General features: G+C 45.7%; 1 protein-coding gene across 1 annotated transcript in view; it reads left to right on the forward strand.

The window, feature by feature from the left end:
- ITPRID1 (ITPR interacting domain containing 1) overlaps nt 1-16,985 on the forward strand; it is a 76,365-nt gene extending 59,380 nt beyond the window's left edge. The window contains exons 10-15 of the mRNA XM_059712695.1: nt 3,705-3,787; nt 4,158-5,399; nt 9,257-9,384; nt 10,132-10,243; nt 10,711-10,876; nt 11,765-16,985. Of these exons, the coding sequence (XP_059568678.1) occupies nt 3,705-3,787; nt 4,158-5,399; nt 9,257-9,384; nt 10,132-10,243; nt 10,711-10,876; nt 11,765-11,856 (1,823 nt within the window). The 3' untranslated portion in view covers nt 11,857-16,985. The remainder of the gene's footprint in view (nt 1-3,704; nt 3,788-4,157; nt 5,400-9,256; nt 9,385-10,131; nt 10,244-10,710; nt 10,877-11,764) is intronic.
- Nucleotides 16,986-22,801: the final 5,816 nt, after the last annotated feature.

Consider the following 22,801-nt stretch of genomic DNA (forward strand, 5'->3'; position numbering starts at 1 on the left):
CACAGAATTTTCTACCATTGGGAGACAGAAGAGAGGGGAACTTGGCAAAGAAAGAGGTAAAGCAGAACAGTAAAGAAAAGATGAAGATGGTAAACCCCAAAGAGTCTGACTGAACCATTTCTTTGGCTCGACACAATTCCAGAGTACATCACACCCCTAAGGCTCCTGTTCTGTTCCCCTGCCCTCATTTATATTGCAATCCCATAGGCTTTTCCCCCTGAGCCTCATAACTCAGACTAAGTTATGTGGAAAACTTGCCTGTAGGATTCAGGAGCTCTTATTACCAACCCAGTTTCCACAAGCAGCTTTCCCATTGCTTTTTCCTACAAGACTGAGCCATCCGAGATTGGCAAGGCCCTCGCTCCTCCTTGTGGTTGGTGTAAGGCTGCCACCTGGTGATTGTTCGGACAAAGTGCCTGAGGCATGTCTCCTCCCAGGCAGAAATGTTTCCAAAGGTGAATGGGTCCTTCCCAGGTAGGATCCACCAATCTGAGGAAAGTAAAATCTAGTTAATACCACTATTACTAATTATGCTCACTGATGAAATGGAATGATATTAATAGTGATTGAGTTCTAGTAAATATTAAGATGCAGCAAAAATATATGTGTGTGTGTGTGTGTGTGTGTGTGTGTGTGTGTGTATACGTATACATTTTATGTCATTTTACCATATGCATAAATATTCGTGTGTATATTATTGGATGTGATCCTCATCACAACCCCACAAGTAAAATACGGTTACCATATTCATTCTTTTCCCCATGAGGAAACAGGCTCAGCGAGCATAGTGACAGGCCCAAGATCGCACAGCCAGGAGGAAGGAGAGACTGAAGCTGAACTCAGCAGATCCAGCTCCGGGTTTTCAAGATGGCAGTTATGGAGCCTACCTGGATCTCAGGAGCTTACTGCATAGAGAAGTTATGGGATTGCCTTGAGAGGGAACCAGCAGCTTAAGGAGCAGGACAAACTCCTGCAGGGGTGGGCAGTTCTTTGAACAGGACCCACCCAGTAGGGGAGGGTTTGAATAACAAGATCTATCAGGGAAAAGAACTGGTAGACATAAGGCGGGAAGCCAAGGCCCCAGTCTAGTGGAATCATAAAGAGCTATGGCTCCTTGGGCACAGTAAGTGTATAGGGAAAATCCCACGGGAGGTAAGGATGCTTCTAAAGTTCTCCCAGTCTTGGGCTCATTTCAGGAACTGGGCTGGGTTGGCCTGGGGGTGCTGGTCCTGCTTGCATGACTCTTGCCAGATGCCAACTTATCTTCCCCAAAGTCAAGACCCATCTGAGTACTCTGTCCTGCCAATGCTCTGTGAATTAGGAGGTTTTGGAAGCTGGCGGTGGGAACATGCATTGTTCCAGGTCTGGGGGAGTGTTGGGCATTGAATCTTCGAATCCTTTCCAATGCTTCTTTCCACGGTCTTCTGAGTTTCCTTGCATGCATGGCTGATCAGTATTTGGCTGAAAACTCAAGAGGGACCCTTGAGTTCTCTCTTTGTGCCGCTCTCTCCTTTTTCCCACCCAACTCTGTGGACTCCAGTTGGCTCAGGTTCTCCAGACTCAGTTCTGTCTCCTCAACCCAGGGAGTCTGCCAGGGTCTGCGTGCTTCACTCTCCCTGCAGCCTGGACTGTGAACTCTCTCAAGGCAGGAGGCTGGGTTATTATAGGGCTCCTGTGATTTTTTCCTGCCTGTCAGGGTCTGCCATCTTTAATCACCCGATGTCCATTTTCTTGAAACCATGTTTTCATATACTTTGTCCAATTTTTAAATTATTTCAGGAGGTAGGGAAATCTAGTTTTTATTACTTCAGCTTGCCAGAAGCAGAGGTCTTATTTAGGTCTATGACTAGCAATTTTTTTTTAATGTTTTACCCTTAATTATGCGGTAAGAATAGCTATGTCCAAGAACATGGTTTTCTCAAAACTTTGCTTGAATTTCTTTCATGTCCCTAAGATTCAGTATTAAAAATGTATATCCTCTGGGTTTTAGTCTTTCATTTTATTTGAAGGGAATTCATGAATGTGGAGTTCCTAAATTTTAATTCTACAAATCTAAGCTTTTTTTCCTGTTTACATTGACCTCAGGGGGTAGGAGGTATAGCTGGGGTTTGGGCTGATAGGCCACCTCTGGGACCTCATGAGTGTCTATGAACCAGGAAGCTGACTTTCACCAAATACTGAATCTGCTGGTGCCTTGATCTTGGACTTCCATGTCTCTCCATGGGACCATGGGACCATGGGACCATGTCTCTCCCAGTGGTCTTTGCTGTCTTTGCTCAGACACATGGCTGGCGAGGCTGGAGAGAAGTCCTGTGAGGAGAGGAAGCGCCGCCCTTGTTAGTGCAGCTGGCCTTGAAGGCTGGATCTAGAACAAAGAAGGAGAGTGGAGTGTCTGTGTATTTTTTCCTCTAAATTCTTCTGCAGCAGCTGTTCTTCAAGCCAAGGCAAGTTCCCTACTTCTCATCTACGTACCACACATCCAAGCACTCCGCCCACCAACCAGCAGCCGTTTCCTTTCCACCTACCCCCAGTCTTTTCTTCCAGGACAAATAAGACTCCTCCTGCTTTTTGCAACATAAGGAAGCTCCATTCCAACCACCCTCTTCCCAGGAGGCTTCCTCCTCTAGCCCATAAAGTAGGGTAAAAGGAAGCATTTCTCATTCAGAAGAGAAATCCTACAGTTTAACCAGTAGCAGGGTGACTCCCTAGCGACCTCCCATCCCCCCCACCCGTTAAGAAGAAGTTACAAATGCAGGATTCCAAGATGCTGGTGCTTACAGTCGTTACCTGCCCACATGTAACATCATTCTTCTCTGCCCCTTCCAGCCTCTCGAAATGGCCAGAGCAGCGCTCAAAAACATGACACGGGCTTGTCCTATAAATAGAGCCCAGATGAGGCTTGTAAAGAGTTCCTACCCAACATTTAGTAAAAAGAAAAAGAATGGCTATGTCTGAGTCCATTTGGGGCTGCGGTTGCCATGTAGGCCATGAACCGGGTGGCTTATAAGCAACAGAGATTTATTTCTCTCAGTCCTGGAGGCTGGAAGTCCAAGGTCATGGCACCAGCAGATTCAGTGTCTGGGGAAAGTCAGCCTCCTGGTCCAGAGGTGCTCATCTTTTCTCTGTGTCCTCGCCTAGGGGAAGGGGCGAGGGAGCTTTCTGGGGTCTCCTTCTATAAAGACACTAATCCCATTCATAAGAGCTCTGACCTCATTACCAGATAACCTCCCAAAGGCCCCATCTCCTAATGCTATCTCCTTGGGGGTTCGAATTTCATCATATGAATGGGGGAGGGACACAAATATTCAGTTCAGTGCAATATATATGTATGCACACAGATGTATAGATTTGGGGTGTTATGTTTTGTTAGTGTGACATTTAAGGCATATGTGTTTCCATCTGGATTTTCTTCCCCTTAGTAATGATACATTTCACACTCACATTGTTACTTAGTGTTGAGAGACGTTAGTTCCTCTGTCTTTGTTTCCTGTTTTACTCCTCGTATTAGGAAAGCAGCGACACACTTTCACGTGGACCTCTGACAGTTGAGGAAAGAAACCTTGGAATCGCCTCATTCATTTACACTTCCACGCAGTGGGCGTTTATTGAGGATCTACGGCGTATCGGCCACATGGAGGGTTTCAGCCCAGTCTTGTCACCCTGTTCTCACTCTACTCACCAGGCCTCCTCACTTCTTTCTGTAGGCACCACAGTGAGCAGAGCAAACAGCTGCCAGTCTGACAGCAGCGGGTTCCTGGAGGAGCCACCGGACCCGCCAGCCCTGCAGGTAGGGGCCATGTGGGGGCTGGGAGAGGATTGGAGGACGTACGAGATTGAAATGTGCTGCCGCAATTGGGAAAGGCACCCAATGCTTAGAACACATGAGCCACAGGCACCCAAGGGACAGAGGACATTAAATGAGGAGCCAGAAAGCTCAGCATCCCTTTCCCTTTTAGTTTCTTTTGATTTTACTAAACAAAGAAGCTGAGCCTCATAGGAAGAAGGTCCCAGTTAAAGTAGGAAACTGACAAAAACTGAGTGTGTAACCCTTATCTCCTGACTCAATGGTAATGATAAGGCAAAAAAGAAAGCACTTCTTACACCTAGCGCCTTCCCCCATCCTGACCCCTTTCCCTTTATCCTGGTTTCTTCCACAGGTGCCCTCCTTGCCTGGAGGACCAAGTCCTGCTGAAAATGGAAGTAGAAAGCCCAGGGGTCAGGGCCAGCACTCAGGGGCACTCCAGGACTGCCAGCCAGAGGCAGGCGAGTCTGGCTCCAAAAGTGTGGTGAGCACAGCTTCTTCCGGTCAAGACTGGAGTGTCTTAGAGGACAAGTCTTCAACAGCTGTGGTGGAGAAAGAGTCTCAACTCGAGGCCACGGGGGGACCACCAGAACGGTTGGCCTCAGATATGGCCCTGGACGTGGCCAGCACTGGGGGAGAACACCCCAGGAAAGACAGCCATCAGAGGCAGCCCCCACCCGTGCCCCACACCCAGCATGAGGCCAATGTCGGCACACCGGCCTCCAGACGTGACCATCCTCTGGAGTTTATGGTGACCCACCGCACAGAAGGGAAGGATGGGTTCCTGAGGCCGGAGGGAGCAGGGGGCCTGTGTGTGCAGAGCCTCCACTGTGAGCCTCAGAGGTCACCTGGAGTGGGTCACCCTCAAGACAAGTTCCTTCCTGTTGACTTTGAGGCCCCAAGAGAAGCAGAAAGCAGTCAACTCTGCCCTGACATCAACTGCACCTTCCTGACTCAGCATGTCCCCAAGCCCGGCGAGGCCACGCCCCATACAGTTGACCTTATTCAAACATCTGAGAAGTCCGTTCCCCACCCCGATAAGCTGTCTGGAGGTACCTCTCCCCAAATGAAGCCAAGGTGTAGAGCTTGGGGTCACATACCACCCGTGGCAGAATCTGAGATGGGAACCCTTTCTTCAGATGCTGACTCAAGCGCTGTCAGCTCCGAGTCTGTGACAACCCAGATGTCCTGCAACCTGGTGTCAGCTGCTCAGAATGCTGTGGCCTTGGGGACTGATTCTAGAAGAACAACTTTAGAATGCACTGTGTGTGACCCTGTTAGCACAGCAGAACCTGTCCTGGGGGCCGAAGCCAGGCAGTTCAGTGATGTCTCTGTTCAGGCTTCTTTGTGTGAGCCCAGGTCCTGGCATCGCTGGTCAGCTCCAGGAAACGGGGCCCGGCCCCTCACCAAATCTGTCTCTCTAGACACGGGCTTCCCTAGTCCCTGCCCAGAGGACATCTGCCGTGCTGCACCTGCCCCCTGCTGTGACTGCTGTCATCGCCATCCCCACCGCCACTCGGCCTGCGGGCATGGCCCGCGCTGGCACGGTCACCCAGAAGCCCAGTTCATGAAGACTGCGGTGCGGGAGCTGTGCTCTGTAAGTATTCACCCCTGCAGGTCGGGGAGGCAGACGCCACACACACCCCTCAGGGATGCCGACTGGCCTCCCTTTCTGAATGCAGGCTCAGGGCACACCTTCTTGTTGCGGACCAGGAGTAGTATTTGCAGAGTGCTGTATGATTTATGGTATCTTCTCACAAATCTCTCCTTATGTCATACTTCGCATTACCTTGTGAAAAGTACAGAAGGCCACCTTTCTTATTAATTCCCATTTTACAGAGGGCTGTGGTACCCTGCCTGAATTCGTGTGTAAGGTTATAAGTACGAGTGCATCTGAATGCCATCTTCCGTTCAGTCTAAGGAACCAGTTCTCTGTCTTACATCCGCGTAGCTGTATAATCTTGCACGAGCCCTTCAGTCTATCTGAGCCTATTTGGAGTCGCCCCAACTGTGTGGAGAGATCTGGCCACTGGAAATAGACGTTCCTCCTGATTGGAGTCTATGACATACCGCACTTCTGCGGAAAATACAGGGGTTTGCGGCCCATCGTCAGACTTTCGTATAGCTTTTAAATGAACGGGAGTTCAGATGAGTGTGCTTGTCACCATCCCATGTCTTCCGGTACCTCATCTCACATTGACTCAGCCTTCTCTCCTCTTAAAATTTGCAATTATACAAAAAAGGTACTTTTATATCATATTGATTTGGCATTATACACCTGCTGAAATGCATACTACATGGGTTTTACTAGAGACAATGCATTTATTTCTCTTAATTTAAATCCAAGGAACCACAAACACACACTCAAAGGAAACAATCAAAACACACATACCTGTGCATATCTGTACTCCTGTGCAGGTGTACACACACTCACACAGAGAGAAAGGGAAAAGCAAGTGAAACTAATGTATTTCAGTCACCCATAAGAAGAGGCTACTTAAATAAACTAAGGAACAAACTCAAGAACAAAGAGACAAAACATCTACAGTGAGCGAGCCTGGGTGTGTAAGGCCTGAAAAATATCCTGGAGAAAAATGGCTCTAAGTTAGATGCTAGGTGCTAGCTAGGGGAAGAAAAATTAATGATCAATGAAGAAGATATCTAGAACATAGGTCTTGAACCAAGTGGAAATTATAGGCAGTGACAGATACCATCCCTTACATGACAATGGGAGTTCCAAACAGGTATGGCAATTAAGAGCATTGCAGGTTAAAAGCTCAGAAGAACACCCCTCTGCCCCCTTTACATAGAAGGATGTAATAGTGCAGGGAACACTAGGCTGGTGAATGCCATTTGTGTGGTTTTGTGCGTTACCTAAGACAATGGTTTACTGACATAATTAAATTATTATATAGAAGTGAATTCTTCACAATGATTTGTTAATTTTTTGAATATTTTTCAGAAAAGGAAATAAGATGTATCCAAAATTAGATTTTTGGATATTAGAAAATTCTTTTTTAATGTTCATGACTTAGATTTAAAGAAAGAGAAAAGCATACACCATTTAAAAGGTAATATGAGCCATTTCAAAAGTTCATTGCTGTTCGGTGATGTTGTATTATATATACCCAGACCTTATATTGCAAAAAAGAGTTCAAAACAGTCCCTCCCCCTTTTTATTTTTTATTTTATTTTTTGTTTAAGGTTTCCTTTTTTCTGCAACTACTTCAATACTTGTTCTAGAGCCAAAATGTATATTTAGTGTTTCCAAATGACCAGAAGATGGCAGTGTTTCAGAATTTTCCATGTCATTCCTTACACAGGGAACCATAGGCCATCTATCCCAGCCCCCATACCTTCCAATCACAAAAACTCAAAAAACTAGATGAAATCTAAAAGTCAATGATTACAATGTTCAGCCTACTTGAGTGCCATATTTCCATGTCCCTGGCCTCAATGTCCATAGAATGTGGTCACCTTATAGGGACCTAGTGGTACTACTCATCAGCTCACTCTCAAAGGACAAATAACTTCTCCATGTGGCCAGCCACACTGTAGTCCCTACTGTGACTCCGAACAGAAATGAGCCAGGAGGCTTGGCTTTGAAATCTCACTGTCATTTTTTGACCTTGGACACGTTAGCCATTCTGTCACGATACTCGATCTCTGAAAGTGCTTAATGATTTCTAAGACCTTTTCTGATTTGAAGAGCCACAATTGTAGTCACCTTTCAACACTTGCCAGCACCAGTGATGCTTCAAACACTCCTCTCACTGATTCCAATGCACTCACACTGAAGCAAAAGTAACTAGGGAGTTTGCTACACAAAATAGGTTACTTGGCATAACATTTAGAAGATAAAAAAAGAATGAAAACCCAACTCTCCATGCAAAATGATGGAGAGTTTTCAAAATAAAAATATCACTCTTAGGAAAATATTTTCATTGTGACAATTCTGATAAGAAAAAAGAAATAGCCATCGGGCTTGCCAGCATCTTGGCCATGTGGTTTTGAGGAGAAGGTAAGAATCTGGGACTTCTTAGAAGCAGGTCTGGGAGGAAGTAGCAGAGCTGAAAGGCAGGTTTCCATGGAAGAAAGAAGAAAAGGTTAAAAGACACCTGCCTGAGAAATCAGTTTCTTTAAAGAGCTTCCCAGAATCCCAGCTCCATGCTCTCCACTTCCACCTCATTGCTATCTACATACCAGGAATGCTGAGAAACGGAGTTTCTTACTTAGACACATTGCTGCCCCTAAGCTATTGGAATTTGCTAGTAAGAATAAGGGGGAGAAAGATAGTGAGTAGGCAACTAGCAGCCTCTGCCATGCCCATCAGGAAGGGGGTCCAAACCCATGGCCTGGTGGAGAGAGCACTAGGCTCCAACTAGCATGTGCATCACTCAAAGTCAGATGGGTAGGGATGCTGAGGTTTTAGGTTATGGACCCATTCAAAGCACGTTCCAACCTGGGCTGGAAAACAAGAGATAGCCGGTAAGAACTCAGCACATCAGCAGAGTGCCTGACAAATGGACTGGGGTTGGTGGCTCTAAGAAGATAATTAAGTAAGGACACCAAGGCAGAAGCACAGACATGCAGAGAAAGGAAGATGTAAAGGATGATTCCCATCAGGAGTGATGGGGAGCAGGACTGGGGGGACAGTCCAATCCTAGATTCCACTTCGTGGGGGGATGGGATGCCCACCTGTGCCTGCCTCTTTGTGGATGGCCTTCTTAGCTGCCTGGAGATGGTCCTCCGATTTCAATCACCAGGGACTGTGGTGAAGCCAAGCTAAGACTAACAAAAATTTTCTTAAAGACTCTCTAATTAAACATAACCATCTGAACAGATGTGTTCAATGTTATAGAGACTCAGAGTGAGACAGCACTCGGCAACAAAGTGAAATGAGAAAGGCTCCACTTTTCTAAATGCAAGCCCGTACTCTAGCCCTCTGCCCTCCTCTCCTCCATCTATCACATGGGTGGGAAACGTCTGGCCCATGGGCCATACAAGGTCCAAGAAATTATTTGGCCTGGCCCTGCCAAGGCGTTAGGGGTGAGTTCATTAAATATTTGACCAAATGCAGCAGGCTAATTTTTAAGTTGATAATTTTGTATGGCCCCAAATGATATTATAAATATCCAAATGGCTCTTGGCAGACAAAAGGTTCCCCACCCCTGATCTAAACTCTCCCATCCTGGTATCAGCTAGTCCTCCAGACTGTTTTCCCATCTCCAGGACAGAATGTCTCCAGGGCCATCCAACAGCTTCTACCCTCCTGTCCCAGCCAAGTACTGCCTCCAGCTGCTGGGAGAAGCCCAAGGCCGGCCTTTCCCTCTTCTCTTCCCCGCACATTAGCAGTGGGGCCAAGCGGTGAACCCGGTGGGATGGCGGGCCCCACCCTGGCACCTCCTGCGGCGAATCAGGACTCCCTCCTGAGCTCTCTCTGCTGGTTCTCAGTACACAGCCTTGGAGATGGAAGCAATGAGGACGCTCTGCCGGTGTTTCCAGGAGCACTTGGAGGACATGGAAAAGCACCTCACAGGGCAGCAGGCCCTCTTTTCCAGGGACATGTCCGAAGAGGAGAGGTAATTATCTGAGGGAGCCATAAGAGTAGGTACCAACCCCACACCTGAAGCAGAAAGGTCATCAGGGCAGGACAGATGAGCGCCCTGGAGCGGGGCTACTGAGAAACTGGCCAGCTTCTCCTGGCTCTCATGCTTTTCTTCTCCTTTTCTAAGTGGGAGTCTGTGAGAGCCATTTGCCAGACAGCAACACTTACCCTTGATGGCCACGGCTCTCTGAGGTCAGAATGCGGGCAGCAGCTGGGATGAGGGGGCTAGCCAGTAGGACATCTTTAATCAATGCCAGTGGGACTCGTGTAAATGCAGATGTCAGAGTTTTGGGGGTTTTGAAAATCTGCATTATTTTCACATAGATTAAAAGTATGTGATCCAAAAGTAGATGAGTAGTTGCCTGAAGCTGAGGGACTAGGGATTAGCGGTACAAGGTCATGACGGTTCTTATTGGAAGATGCACGTGTCCCAAACCTGGATGTTGCCAGTTACACAGCTTAGCAAATCCCCTACAAATCATTGAATTGTACTCTTAACATAGGTAAACTTCATGGCAGGTAAATTATCCTGCAGTGGAGTTATTTAAAAAGAAAACCTGCTCTAGGAATGTGCCCGTGTCTGCAACTGATACAAATGACGAAGGTGACATTCTCCTGTAAGAAATAGCAAAGGCATGACCTACATTTTGGGAGGAGCAGTGGGAGATGGTCCTTGGATGGGGGTGGCTGTGGAATTTGGTTTTCTATTATGTGCCTGCAGGAAGGAGGCCGAGCAACTGCAGACTTTACGCAAGGCCCTGCGGCAGCAGGTGGAGGAGCTGGAGCTACAGTTAGGAGACCGGGCTCAGCAAATCAGACAAGGGATCCTGTTGGTACGGCACGGCACGCGGGGGTGTGGGGCTGGACTGTATCCTGCCCCCTGTAGGAGGGTATGTTCGGTGAGAAACCTGAGTGTGCAGTCATTTCCGACTCCTGGGTTTTGTGCCAGCACCTTCATTTTCAGTATAAAGACATTGACATCCAGAGAAGTACACTGCTCTGCTCAAGGCCATGTGGCTGGTGAGGGTGACTCAGGATGAGAACTCGGGGCCCCTGACTCCCATGCCAGCCTTTCTCTCTGCCCTGTAAATTCCAGACAAGTATTATTCGCCCATTTTCCAAATGAGAACAAGAAACACAGCTTTGGACCGAACACGGGCTGAGTCCCCGCCAGAATCTGCTGCTGGCCAAGCCCACGCTAGAGAATTCACCTCCCACAATGCCTTCCCACAGTCTGAGTTAGGTGTTTGGTATAAATAAGGTACATTGTCCACTCTTTCTGTCTCTGTTTTTCTTTTAGCAGCTTGATCTTCTCACAGGAGAACCACCTGCATACGATACAAACCCGCACCCTTATGACTGGACAGAAGAAAAGAATGGCCAGATTTCACACACCCACATCCACCCAGCCATGGCCCCTGGGGCTGCCTTTCCTCTGGACGATGGCCAGCAGGCTCCCTGCTCAGGTAGGACCCATCTGGCTGCCTTCCTCTCCCACCCCACCTAGGAGAGCCGCCCTGGGATATCTCCTCCAGCCCAGGAAGAATAGGTCCAGCCCCTGGGTCAAACTGTCCTGCTGGAGAGAAGGACACCAGTGTCTCCCTCTAGATCAGAGTGTGTTTGATGGCCCTCCTGCAAAATGTAAGAGCACATTCTAGGCAGAGCAAGCCTCTCTCAACTTTCCCTGAGGAGAAGTGTCTGTCAGCCTTTCATGGGCTGTTTTTTATTTTTAAACATTCCACTCAATGGCTAAACCCAGGAGGAACTCAGAATCTTTTAATTTCCATTCAATACAGAATAAGTGAGCACCTACTATGTGCCTGGCACAGGTAATCTGTGCTGGCCAACATGTATACAGTAAGTCCTCACTTAACATCATCAATAGGTTCTGGGACTTTAAGCAAAATGTCATATAATGAAACCAATTTCACCATAGGCTCCTTGGATAATAAGAGTTAAGATCCTGTGGCATTTAATCAACATCTTTATTGAAATATAGAGAACTGCTTTGCTTTGTATAAAACAATGTTATGTCCTGGGATTTCTCTTCATTATGCTCAAAGTGAGACACATCTACATCTGTCTATGAAAAGTCACAGTCCACTACGTCATATAACATTCTCTTTATAAAGACACATGTTACGGACTTAATTATGTCTACTGCCACCCGCCCCCCAAATTCATATCCTGAAGCCCTAGCTCCCATGTACCTTAATATCATTGGGAGCTAGGGTGTTTAAGGAGATAATTAAGGTTAAATGTAGTCACAAAGGTGGGACCCTAATCCAACAAGACAGGTGTCTTTATACAAAGAAGGAGGCACACCAGTGAGCCCTCTCTTCCCATTTCCACAGGGGAAAGGCCATGCGAAGACCCAGAGGAAAGGCAGCCGTCTACAAGCCAGGAAGAGAGTCCTCAGCAGAAACCAGCCCTGCTGGTACCTTGATCTTGAACTTCTGGCCTCTAGAACTCTGAACCAAGTGAACCTCTGTTGTCTGAGCCGCCCGGATGGTGATGTTCTATGACGGCAGCCCAGATTTCCATTCTGAGAAGTGGGGTGCTGCTGTAACAAATGATCTAAAAACATGAGAGCGGCTCTGGTGCTGGGCAAAGGGTTGGGGCTGGAAGAGTTTTGGGGTGCCTATCTCTTCAGAACAAGCTTTCTCTGTCTTTTCTGGGTGGTAGTCTATCCCGTTTAGTTCTCAACGCCTCGGTATGTTGCTTATGATGAAGTCCTATGCATCATAGGTCATGATGGGTCCAATCCTTTATATACAGATTGAAAGGATCCCTTTCTCTTGCTAACTCCTCTCTGTGAATCCCCCCACCTTCTCTGACTCCTACGAGTTCCTTTTCCTGGCTCTGCCTACAGAACCCTGGTTTTAGCATCCATGCACGATAATGAACTTTCTGAAACTGGGTCTACCTCAGGGAAAAAAAGCAAAACAAGAGCCTACCGATTCCCCACTGCTGGAGTTGCTATACCCGATGCCACCTCCACGGCTGCTGCCATTGCCACTGCCATGGGGATGCCACTTCCTTGGCATGCTGATCGTAGGGCTTAGAGGGGAGAGATCTCTTTTCCCATCAGCTCCTTCCCCAACCCTCTAGCCCAAGAGAGAGGATTTTTCTTGAATTTTTCTTTTTCTGTTTCACAGTTTCAAGATTCAGGCTGCCCTGGAATCTAAGCCAGAAAATAGGGGAGGAAAGAAACTCATCTCCAGGAGCTAGTTCTTTGAGTTTTTTATTCTCTTCCCCAGTTGACTTGCTATTACATACTTTTAAGAGTCTTCAGGTAGTTGCTCTGCATATACTGAATAGGACTTTTCATTATAATCAGTGGGAAAGAAAGGGAGGAGCACTTACTCTATCTTAATCAGAACTGAAATTTGCCAACCTAAAGTGATATAAATATTCATATTATCATAAAAGATGCTCAATGTAAGTCAGATAGAAGAACAACAAACATGGTAAAATCATTATCCCCATTTTAAAGATGAGGAATCAGAGACTTGCAGGGACTAAGTGGCTTGCTCAATGTCACACAACTGGACAACCAGGCCTGAGCCTGGGCTGGCCTGACTGCAGCACCGCCACCCCAGCTCTGCCTCGTGCCCAAGAGGGGCAAGAGGTGTAGACGCTCAGATTACATGTGAGGATCAGGCAGTCGTCCTCTCTGAGGCCTGTGCTTTCCTAGCTTTCAGCATCGATTAGGTCAAGTTGAAAGATGTGCTTATGCACAGGGCAGGTTGGGATTTAATATTGCTTTGTGTTGGTTATTGGGCAGGTGTTTGTTTAAAGAAAGTGGAAACAGGTGTGTGGGCCCTGATTCAATTACATGATGGAGAGGAACACACTGATCCATGGCCATTTTCAAGGAGAGATGCTGATTGTGCTAATTAATCATTTGTCTGTCAGGACATAATAGAAACTGATGTTCCAGTTACCATTGGAATGGAACACAGACTCACGTGTCTGGCTCCCCAGCAACCAGATGCAACTGTTTATGATGACAGCAATGAAGATGCAGTACCTGAATCCTCCTGGATTACCAGGTCTGAGATGGTTTGAAGGAAAGGTGTTTTATAAACTCGTGCCAATAGCACGGGACATCATCCAACAGGAATTGTCTCTCAAAGGAATTTTTCCCTTCAAAGAGATTTATTGAGACCTTTTAGGTCAGGATGGCATCCCAGAGATGGGGCTGAATGGAGTACTTTCCCACGCTGTGTGGCACAGCACTCAATCCACCTCACCTAACCAAGACATCTATGCTCAGAATGGAGTGTCATCATAATTCTGAGTGGTCTTTTAAAAACATAAATCAGATACTTTGCTCTCCCACATAAGAATCTCCAGTGACTTTTCAGTACATTTATAATTAAATCCCGACTCTCTACCAAGATCTACAAAGCTCTATACAACCCCACCCTGCATCCCTCTATGACCTCATATCATACTGCTCTCTTCCTCTCTGTCTCCCTCTTACTGTGATTCAATTTCTTGGATCTTCTTGCTAATTCCTGGTCACCTTAGGCCATTTTGACTTCAGGAGCATTTTGGGTGCTGTTCCTTCTTTGCATTTGCTATTCCGCTTTCCCCAAATATTCAGAGGGCTGGGATCTTCTCATTCACATCTCTGTTCAAATGCCACTCCTTCAGGAAAGCTTCCCTTAACAACCCTATGCGAAATGGGGCTTCTTCCTGTATACATTTCTATTTATTTTCTGCCCACTTATCCGGCTTTGTTTTCTTCATAGCATTTATTATGTGGATTTTTATTGCTTTATTTGTTTACTTGTTCAGTGGCTGTATCCCTTCCTAGAATGTAAACTTTATGGGGAAGAGACTTGTCTGTCATCTTTCCATATTTTATCCCGAGGCCTAAAACATAGAAGAATTTGATGAGTGAATGGACAAGAGAATTAATTCACTCATTCGTGAACATATCGACACTAATAAACATTGGGTATACATAAATAAGACATAGTCTAATCCACCAAGGAATTTTTAGTTTGGGGAGGAAAACACACATAGCTAAGAATCTCTTCATGTTACTTCTTTGTTTATACCTTTCAGAAACTCCCCATCAATAGCAAGGTTTTTGAGTCTGGGATCATCAGTTTCACCAGGCAGTGGAGACATTGAGAAAAAAATTATTAGGACAACATGGCAAGTCTTTAATAAAGTTAATGCAACCTAAGCAATAGTGTTCTCACTTTTGCTTCAGAATTCACCTCCTTTTAAGTTAGAGGAGTTGTCTCTTCATTGCAGGGAAGCCAGCCACCAAAGACCATGTATTTTATGGTCTCGCTGATATAAAATGTCCAGAATAATCAAATTTGTAGAGACAGAACATAGACTGGCGTTTGTCTAGGGCTAGACAATGAAGCAGGGGAATGGACATGACTGCTAATGATGGTACAAGATTTCTTTTGGGGGCGATGAAAATATCCAGAAATTAAATTATGGTGATGATTACACAATACTGAACATACCCTAAAAACCATTACATTGTTCACTTTCATTACAGTGTATGTAAATTATATCTCAGCAAAGTGCTGAAAACAAATAAGGCAAGCGAGCAAACACCTGAGTCAGAGTGTCTCCTGAGAGGAAAGGGAAAATCCATCACCTGTATTTGCTGGGACTGAATTTGCCCAGAAAGAAGGTGAGGGTGGAGCCAGTGGAGGAAGGAGGAAGTAGGGACCAGGTCCGATAGGGGCTCTAGCCATGGCTGGGAGTTGGATTTTATTTTGAATGTAGTGAGAAGCCATTGAAGGGTTTGAAGTTGGACAGTGACAGAATGTGGTGCATATTAACATCTTATAAGAATGCCTTGTATGTGGTTGACTCCAGGCACGAAAGGACGCAGCGAGACCTACTATAGTAATATGGGCAGCACTCAAACTGTAATAGATTTATTTTATTCTCTTTCTTTCCTCTTCTTTTCATCATAAACAAAAAGTAAGGTCACTTTATATTTAGCAGAAAACTCCTCATGAATTGTCCCAGAAAAAGACACTAGCCAAAATATCCGAACCCCTATTAACCTTTAGTACCTCAAACAAGCCGTACATCACTGGTCACAAGAGAACAATCTATTAATAATGAAAAATGTAGACTACTCTTATATAATTGGTCCTTATAGAAATGGTATTATCCTAATTTAGTATCAAAACCTGCTTTTCATTCCAAATAGCACTATCAGAGTAAAGCACAGGCCACCTATTTGTCTATCAACTCTATACCAATTTCCTGGCTCACAGCAGCCAATGGTTTTCCTACATCACAAACCAACTACAGTCTTCAGTGCTATATTTGGAAAAGGAACAATAAGGCATCTGTAGAAAAACAGCATTTGCATTAGACTCCACTTCTTGTCTAAGGGGTTATTTTCACTGAGCAATCTCAAGTGGGCGGCAAAGAATAGACAGGCTTTGTTAGACCATTACTCATGTAATGAGATTTGAGGTCTGCTATTCAACACATTTTTCAATGGGCACTTTCCCCAGGGCTGAATTGCTGCCTACAGACAGTTTGATTATCAAATACAATTTTAAAATAAAAGAGTACAAAATGCCCCTTCTCTTCTCTGTCCCCCATCCTTCAGAGTTTGTCAGTTTATCTCATAGAGGAAGTTTGCTCAGCCAGGGACTATGCTCAGCCTTGGAATGCCTGACTCCTTTAGCCATCCTTGTGACAGGTCCCAAGCTATTACTACAGTTGACCCAAGTATTTCTGTCAGGAGCCAGTTGACCTTGAAGTATGAGTGATTTGACACCTTGTCTTTCAGTCAGTTCCAAACATTCATATACCACATGCCCACTTCTCCATAAAGTTGAGCCAGACCCATTGGGGATTGTAATGATCCTTCAAGAGCCTGTTTATCAATTAATACCTGCTCCTGCTTTGGCCCAATTTTCTTCCAGGTTCTTTCCTTTATGATCCTGCACATCTGACTGTGACCTCTGTTTTGCCTTTCATTTCTCTAACTGGTAACTATTGACAGTTAGAGCTTGGATTCTAGAGAAACCATGCTGCCCCTTAAGAAAGACTACAGGTAACTAGAACTTCAGGCCCAAGCCCTGTGGTTTTTGTGGCTTCTCTTGCTTGTTCTCATCATTAGGATCTTGCAGTTTTCTGCATCTTAACTCGTAGCAGAAGTTGCTCCCCATGTGTGGATATAATGAGTACATATCGAAGGTTCATGGAGCTATCGCCTCTTACTAGATGTTCTCACGCATGATTTTCAAAATTCCACTGAGTCACCAAATATAGATTTTTGTCTAAGTTGATCCAGGAGGTTCCTATTTGACAAAATTAAACTTGATTTTATCATTAACAGGAATTTTAGGGGTGGGTATATGAGGCAAAGGAAAAGGGAAGAGGTTGAGTAGGTATCTACTATAAACCGGGCACTGGGTCACATACCTTTATGCTATTATCTCTTTTAAAACTCATCACAACCTTGTAAGACAGATATTACTATCTCCCTGTTACAGGTGGGAAAACGGGGTCTAAGAGATTAAATCGTCTGTGGTCTCTCAGACTGTAACTAGATATGATAGCATCTAAGCCAGCCGTGGGCAAACTACGGCCTGCGGGCTGGATCCGGCCCGTTTGAAATGAATAAAACTAAAAAAAAAAAAAAGACCGTACCCTTTTATGTAATGATGTTTACTTTGAATTTATATTAGTTCACACAAACACTCCATCCATGCTTTTGTTCCGGCCCTCCGGTCCAGTTTAAGAACCCATTGTGGCCGTCGAGTCAAAAAGTTTGCCCACCCCTGTAAGCCCAATTCTCTATGCTTTCAAATCGTATGCTTTCTTTCTTAGTATAGTATATGCTTGAGATAAGAATGTGTGTGGGCATGATCTCACTCATTTGTGGATTATAAAGAACAACATAGACTGATGAAAAGGGACAGACCCAAAGACTGAGAAACAGTGATCAGGCTATCAATCCCCAGAAGGAAAGTAGGGGAGGGCGTGGGTAAGGGGAAGAGATCAACCGAAGGACTTGTATACATGATATAAGCCAAACCAATGGACATGGACAACAGGGGGATGGGAGCATGAGTTTGTGTGGGGGGGGGAGGTTGGGGGTTAATGGGGAGGATGAGGACACATTTGTAATACCTTAACTAATAAAAAAAAAAAAAGAATGTGTGTGGGGCACAGGGAGGAAATTGTGTAGGCAGGTAGGATAGGTAAGATGGGATCAGATCAAGTGAGTTTTGATTGAAGGTGTAGGTAGATGCTTGAAATTGACCTCAAGGGCAATTGCTATCAATTCAGGTTCCTGGATTGTGATGGGAATTTAAGAAAAGTCTTTCTGGAAACACTGACGGACATAAGGCTGGCTGACTTATTCTCCCCACAGTGTGCCCCCCAAATGCAAACCCAAATGAGCGTGCAACCTAGCAATAGCCGTGCACTTGCTTTGCAAATGCAGCTTACAGGCTGATCCTCTCACCTTTCCTTCAGGCCAGAGGTCACAGGAGCTGCTCCTGGGTAGGAATTCTAGAGCTTCCCTCTCGGACCAGCGTGTGCTGGACAGACCGGAGGAGAGGCCAGAGCTCTGCAGTGGCCCTGGCCAGAACCTGGGCAGGAGTTTCCCACCGGCTTTATGAATACAGTCATCTGCGGCATGTAATTTCCTTGAAACCAAGGACAGAGTTATAGCCGCTATTTTACATACATGCTGGGTTTGAAATTTGCTTTCACATATTCCTGAATTGTGTGTCATTTTTCATGTAGTTGAAACCAAAGAGGAAAAGTCCTAAAAGTTAAAGAAGATTTTTTCCACACCATAAAAACCTTAGTCAACACTTTTCCTTGTGCTCATAGAGAGTTAATGAACTTATTAATATTTTTGTAGCACAATTCAAACATGATAACCTCTCATTTAACTACCTCTGAGCAGCAAAAGCTTTAAACTGCATTGCACATACCTGAAAATTCTATGTGCCCTTTGGGGAAATAGATGTGCTTGCTTCCTCCGTGTTTAGAAACCCCCATAAACAGTGTGTGGAGGCTGCCACCATTACCATCTGGCAGTCCCCTCCTGGTTTCCTCCAACTACTTACAGGAGCACTCACAGTCGCATTGACAAGCTTTGGTGATGCGGTGGGGATTAGGCTCAGTGCCTTTATGTGCCACCTCTCTGGTGGTGGAGAGTTCTCAGAATCCAGGCAGCTCTCAGATCTGGAAAATTGTAACAGCTTAGCTGGAAGGAAGCAAGCATGGGAAAGATCAGTGCATTCCTTCTCCGCCGGCCTTTTTATCCTCGTGTGCTGTGAGAGGCCTCAGGGACAGGGTGCCCTTGATGACTTAGGGCTGCATGGACAGCATCATTTCAGCATGCTTCTCATCTGTAGCGCACTGTCTTAATTGAGCGTCAGAGAAGCCATGGTAGAATTAATATTCAAGCAAAGCTTTGGGTTAGTAACCGACTAGTAGCCACATGGCTCCCTTGCTGTCCTGCTGAGTGGTGATCACTCTTTTATACAATAGCCAGATGTCCAGCTCTGAAAGAATAAACTCAGCTTGGGTTTCGAGAGGGAGCAAATGATGGGTCAGATCTGTTCAAATGCAGGAGAACCGAAGAGCATGAGGCAGAGACCACCAGCGCAGAGACCACCAATGCAGGGACCACCATACCATAGAGTACTTCTCAGCAATAAAAAAGAATTACCTCTTGATATATGCAACAACCTGGATGAATCTCCAGAGAATTAAGCTGAGTGAAAAAAAGCCAATAGAAAAGTTACATGGTATATAATTCCATTTATATAATAGTCTGGAAATGACAGCATTATAGGAGTAGAGGACAGATTAGTGGTTAGCAGGGGTTAAGATGGGGCAGAGAGAAGAGGAATAGAAGAGGGGGTGATTATAATAAAAAAAAGACATGGGGGAACCTCATGGAGGTGGAAGTAATCAGTTTCTTGACTGTGGTGGTGGATACATGAAGCTACACGGGGGATAAAATTGTGTTGAACTTACACACACACACACACACACACACACACACGGGGAGAGATTGGAATAAGACAAGTGAACTGTAACTGTAACAATGTCACTACCTGGTTGTACTATAATCTTACAAAATGTCACTATTGGGGGAAACTGGGCATAATATAGAAGGGGTCTATGTCTCTGTATTATCCTATATAATAAAAGGGTAATATGCAAATTGACCCTAACAGCAGAGAGACTGGGAATGACTGGTCACTATGACACACACTGACCACCAAGGAGCAGACACTCAATGCAGGAGCTGCCCCCTGGTGGTCAATGTGCTCCCACAGGGGGAGCTCTGTTTAGCCACAAGCCAGGTTGATGGCTGCCAGTACAGTGGTGGTGGTGGGAGCCTCTCCTGCCTCCTCAGCAGCACTAAGGATGTCCAACTGCAGCTTAGGCCTGCTCCCCGCTGGCAAGTGGACATCCCCCGAGGGCTGCCGGGCTGCCAGAGGGATGTCTGACTGCCAAAGTAGGCCCAAGTCCCCAGGGAGCGGTCCCAGACTGAGAGAGGGCACAGGCCAGGCTGAGGGAACCCCTGAGTGCACAAATTTTTGTGCACCAGGCCTCTAGTTTCTTATAATGGCATGTCAATCTCCACTAACCTAAAGTAAATTAATAATATTACCCCTTATTTCAGTAAGTACCTATTAAGTATTTGACAATTAATTTCTGAAATATTAAATTTGTTCTATAGCTTTATTTCAATTGGATGAAAATACAGATACCAGAATTTGGTAGTAATGAACTCAGATAGTCTTCTGTTATGAAGAACTACAATGTGGTTAAAGCTTCCCAACCAGAGACTTAGACACTTATTCGCCAGAAGATACTGATCGGAAACAGTTACTTCTCTCTCAGGGCTCAAGGAGACAACCAAAGAGATCCAGCAAGATCTCTGGGATAAAACCTCCTGCAAATGTTTACTGTGTGTCTTCTCTCTCTCTCTCTCTCTCTCTCTCTCTCTCTCTCCCTCCAAGGAGCTGGAGCCCCATCACCCACCTACACAGACACTGCCTTAGACTCATTTGAGAAGGCAGATATTTGAAGTGCACGTTTTATCAGCTATTGACTAAAATAAATGGTCTGGAAATGTACATCACTGTGATCACTCTTATTCATTAAGATGGAATATCTGAGACTAAAATAAAAGCATATTCATTTAAAGCAAGTTACCATTAGGCATCCATCCGCAATGCAGCCAGGAGCCATTCATGCAGCCACACATCCGAGGGCTCGTGGACCCACAAATCATGCCATGGACACATGGCTCCTTGCACTTACGCTGGGAGCACCGGAGGCCAGGGGTCTCTGACTTCCACGCGGCACATATGTGGCTGTTACTGAGAGCTCTCCGAGGTATAGATTTACATTACCATCTGCCATCGAGTTGCTGTTTACATCTGCCTGAAAGGTGGGGGGAGGGTTGGGCACAATCAATCAAAGTGCGCATAGAAGAAGACCCTGAAAAAAAAAACACCCGACAGCAGCCTGAACTTGGGAGATGTGCACATGTCTATTCAAAGGGGAAATAAGGAATTCAGACTCTTCTCTCTTTGAAAAACTCCCTTTGAACTTGGGAAATTAAGTGACAAAAGAGCGTTTTAAAATTCCTCACACAGTTCAGCTTCTCTGAAGAGCCTCAGAAGGAATCTCAACGTTATATGCCTTAAAAATAATTTAATGCTAAGTGGGGCTGATAAAAATCTAAAACTTTCACTCTATGAAAGGCTCCGTTAAGAGTTTGAAAAGTCAAGCTATAAGCTGGGAGAAAACATTTGCAAACATGTATTTCTGATAAAGGACTCGTATCTAGGATGTCTAAAGAAATTTGAAAACTCAACAGTGAAAAAAAAGCAATCCAATAATAAAACGGGTGAAAGACATGAAGAGACAGGCCTTTCACCGAAGGAACATACACACGGCACACAAGCATACGAAAACACGTTCAACATCATCAGGCGACAGGGCAAGGCAAATGAGCCCATCAGTGAGACACCACCTCACACCGATGAGAATGACTTACAAAACCTGTAACAACACGAACTGCGGGCAAACAGGCGGAGAAGCTGGCTCCTTCATAAAAAGCTGGTGGGAACAGGAAAGGAGCCACCCCGGGCAACAGTTTCTTACGCAGTTAAACATGCGAGTGCCCTAAGAGCCAGCAATTGCACTCCGGGGCAATTATCCAGGGAAATGAGTCCTCATGTTTACACAAAAGCCTGTACGTGAATTTTCATAGCAGCTTTATTTGTAGTCACCAAACACTAGGGACAATCAGGTGTCCTAGAGCAAGCAGGTGGTTGAACTTTGGTGCCGACCATGGAATACTACTCAGCGACAAAAAGAAACAAGTTGTTACCACATGAGATAAATTGGGTGAATCCCCAAGAATAATGCTGAGTGGGGGGTGGAAACAAATCCACTGTATGCTTCCTTTTATATAACATTTTGAAAGGACAAACTTATAGAAATGGGAAACAGATTAGTGGCTGCCAGGGGTTAAGGAGTGGGCGGGGCAGGGAAAGGGAGGTCAGGGAGGGAGAGGGTGGGGGAGGCTATGCAAGGCTGCCATGAGGGATGTTGTGGTGATGTAGCTGTTTTGTATCTGACTGTATCAATATCAATATGCTGGTTGAGATAGTGTACTATAGTTTTGCAAGATGGTACCGTTGCTTAAAGGGCACAGGAGCACTCTTTATTATTTCTTACAACTGCATGTGAATCGACAGTTATCTCGGAAAAGGTTTAATTTAAAAAGAATTGAAGAGTTTAGGAAAAAGGTGTATATTTCCCACTCGTGTTTGGAAATGAAGATACTGTGAAGCCACTGGCCAGCCAGGCTGTTGATGAGAAGAGAGGAGCCAGCAGTTTGGCACAGAGCTGATTCCGGGGACTGGCCCTCAGCACCCGGGGTCTCCGTCCTGTCCCAGGCAGGAGCATTACCTTGTGGCAGCCTTTGTCTCCCTTTAAGGGACCACTAAGGACCAAGACACACTGGAGCCAACAGGGAAGCCCCTGCCTACCGATGGGCTACCATGGCCTCTGCAGAAATTCTAACCCCACGAGTCAACCTCGGGTGCGTGTATTAGGGTCCAGCCCTGCTCTTTGGGAGGCTGGCAAATGGAAAGGAGGCAGTGATCATTCAGTACCAGGGACTAGAGGTCACTGAAGCCCCTGAGAGGTGTCTCGGGTCCTGCCCTGCGTGCATCCTCGGGAAGGAAAGGAAGGTTGGGGAGCATCATTGGTGGGTGGCCTCTTGGCCGCCCTCAGGTGTCCCAATCCCTTCTAGTCCGGGCGGATGCCTGCTGACCTCTCAGACTCATTACCCTGCTCTCGAGGCCCAGAGCAGTGACTAGGAG

Source organism: Myotis daubentonii, chromosome 10, assembly GCF_963259705.1.
Source record: "Myotis daubentonii chromosome 10, mMyoDau2.1, whole genome shotgun sequence".
Taxonomy (NCBI): domain Eukaryota; kingdom Metazoa; phylum Chordata; class Mammalia; order Chiroptera; family Vespertilionidae; genus Myotis; species Myotis daubentonii.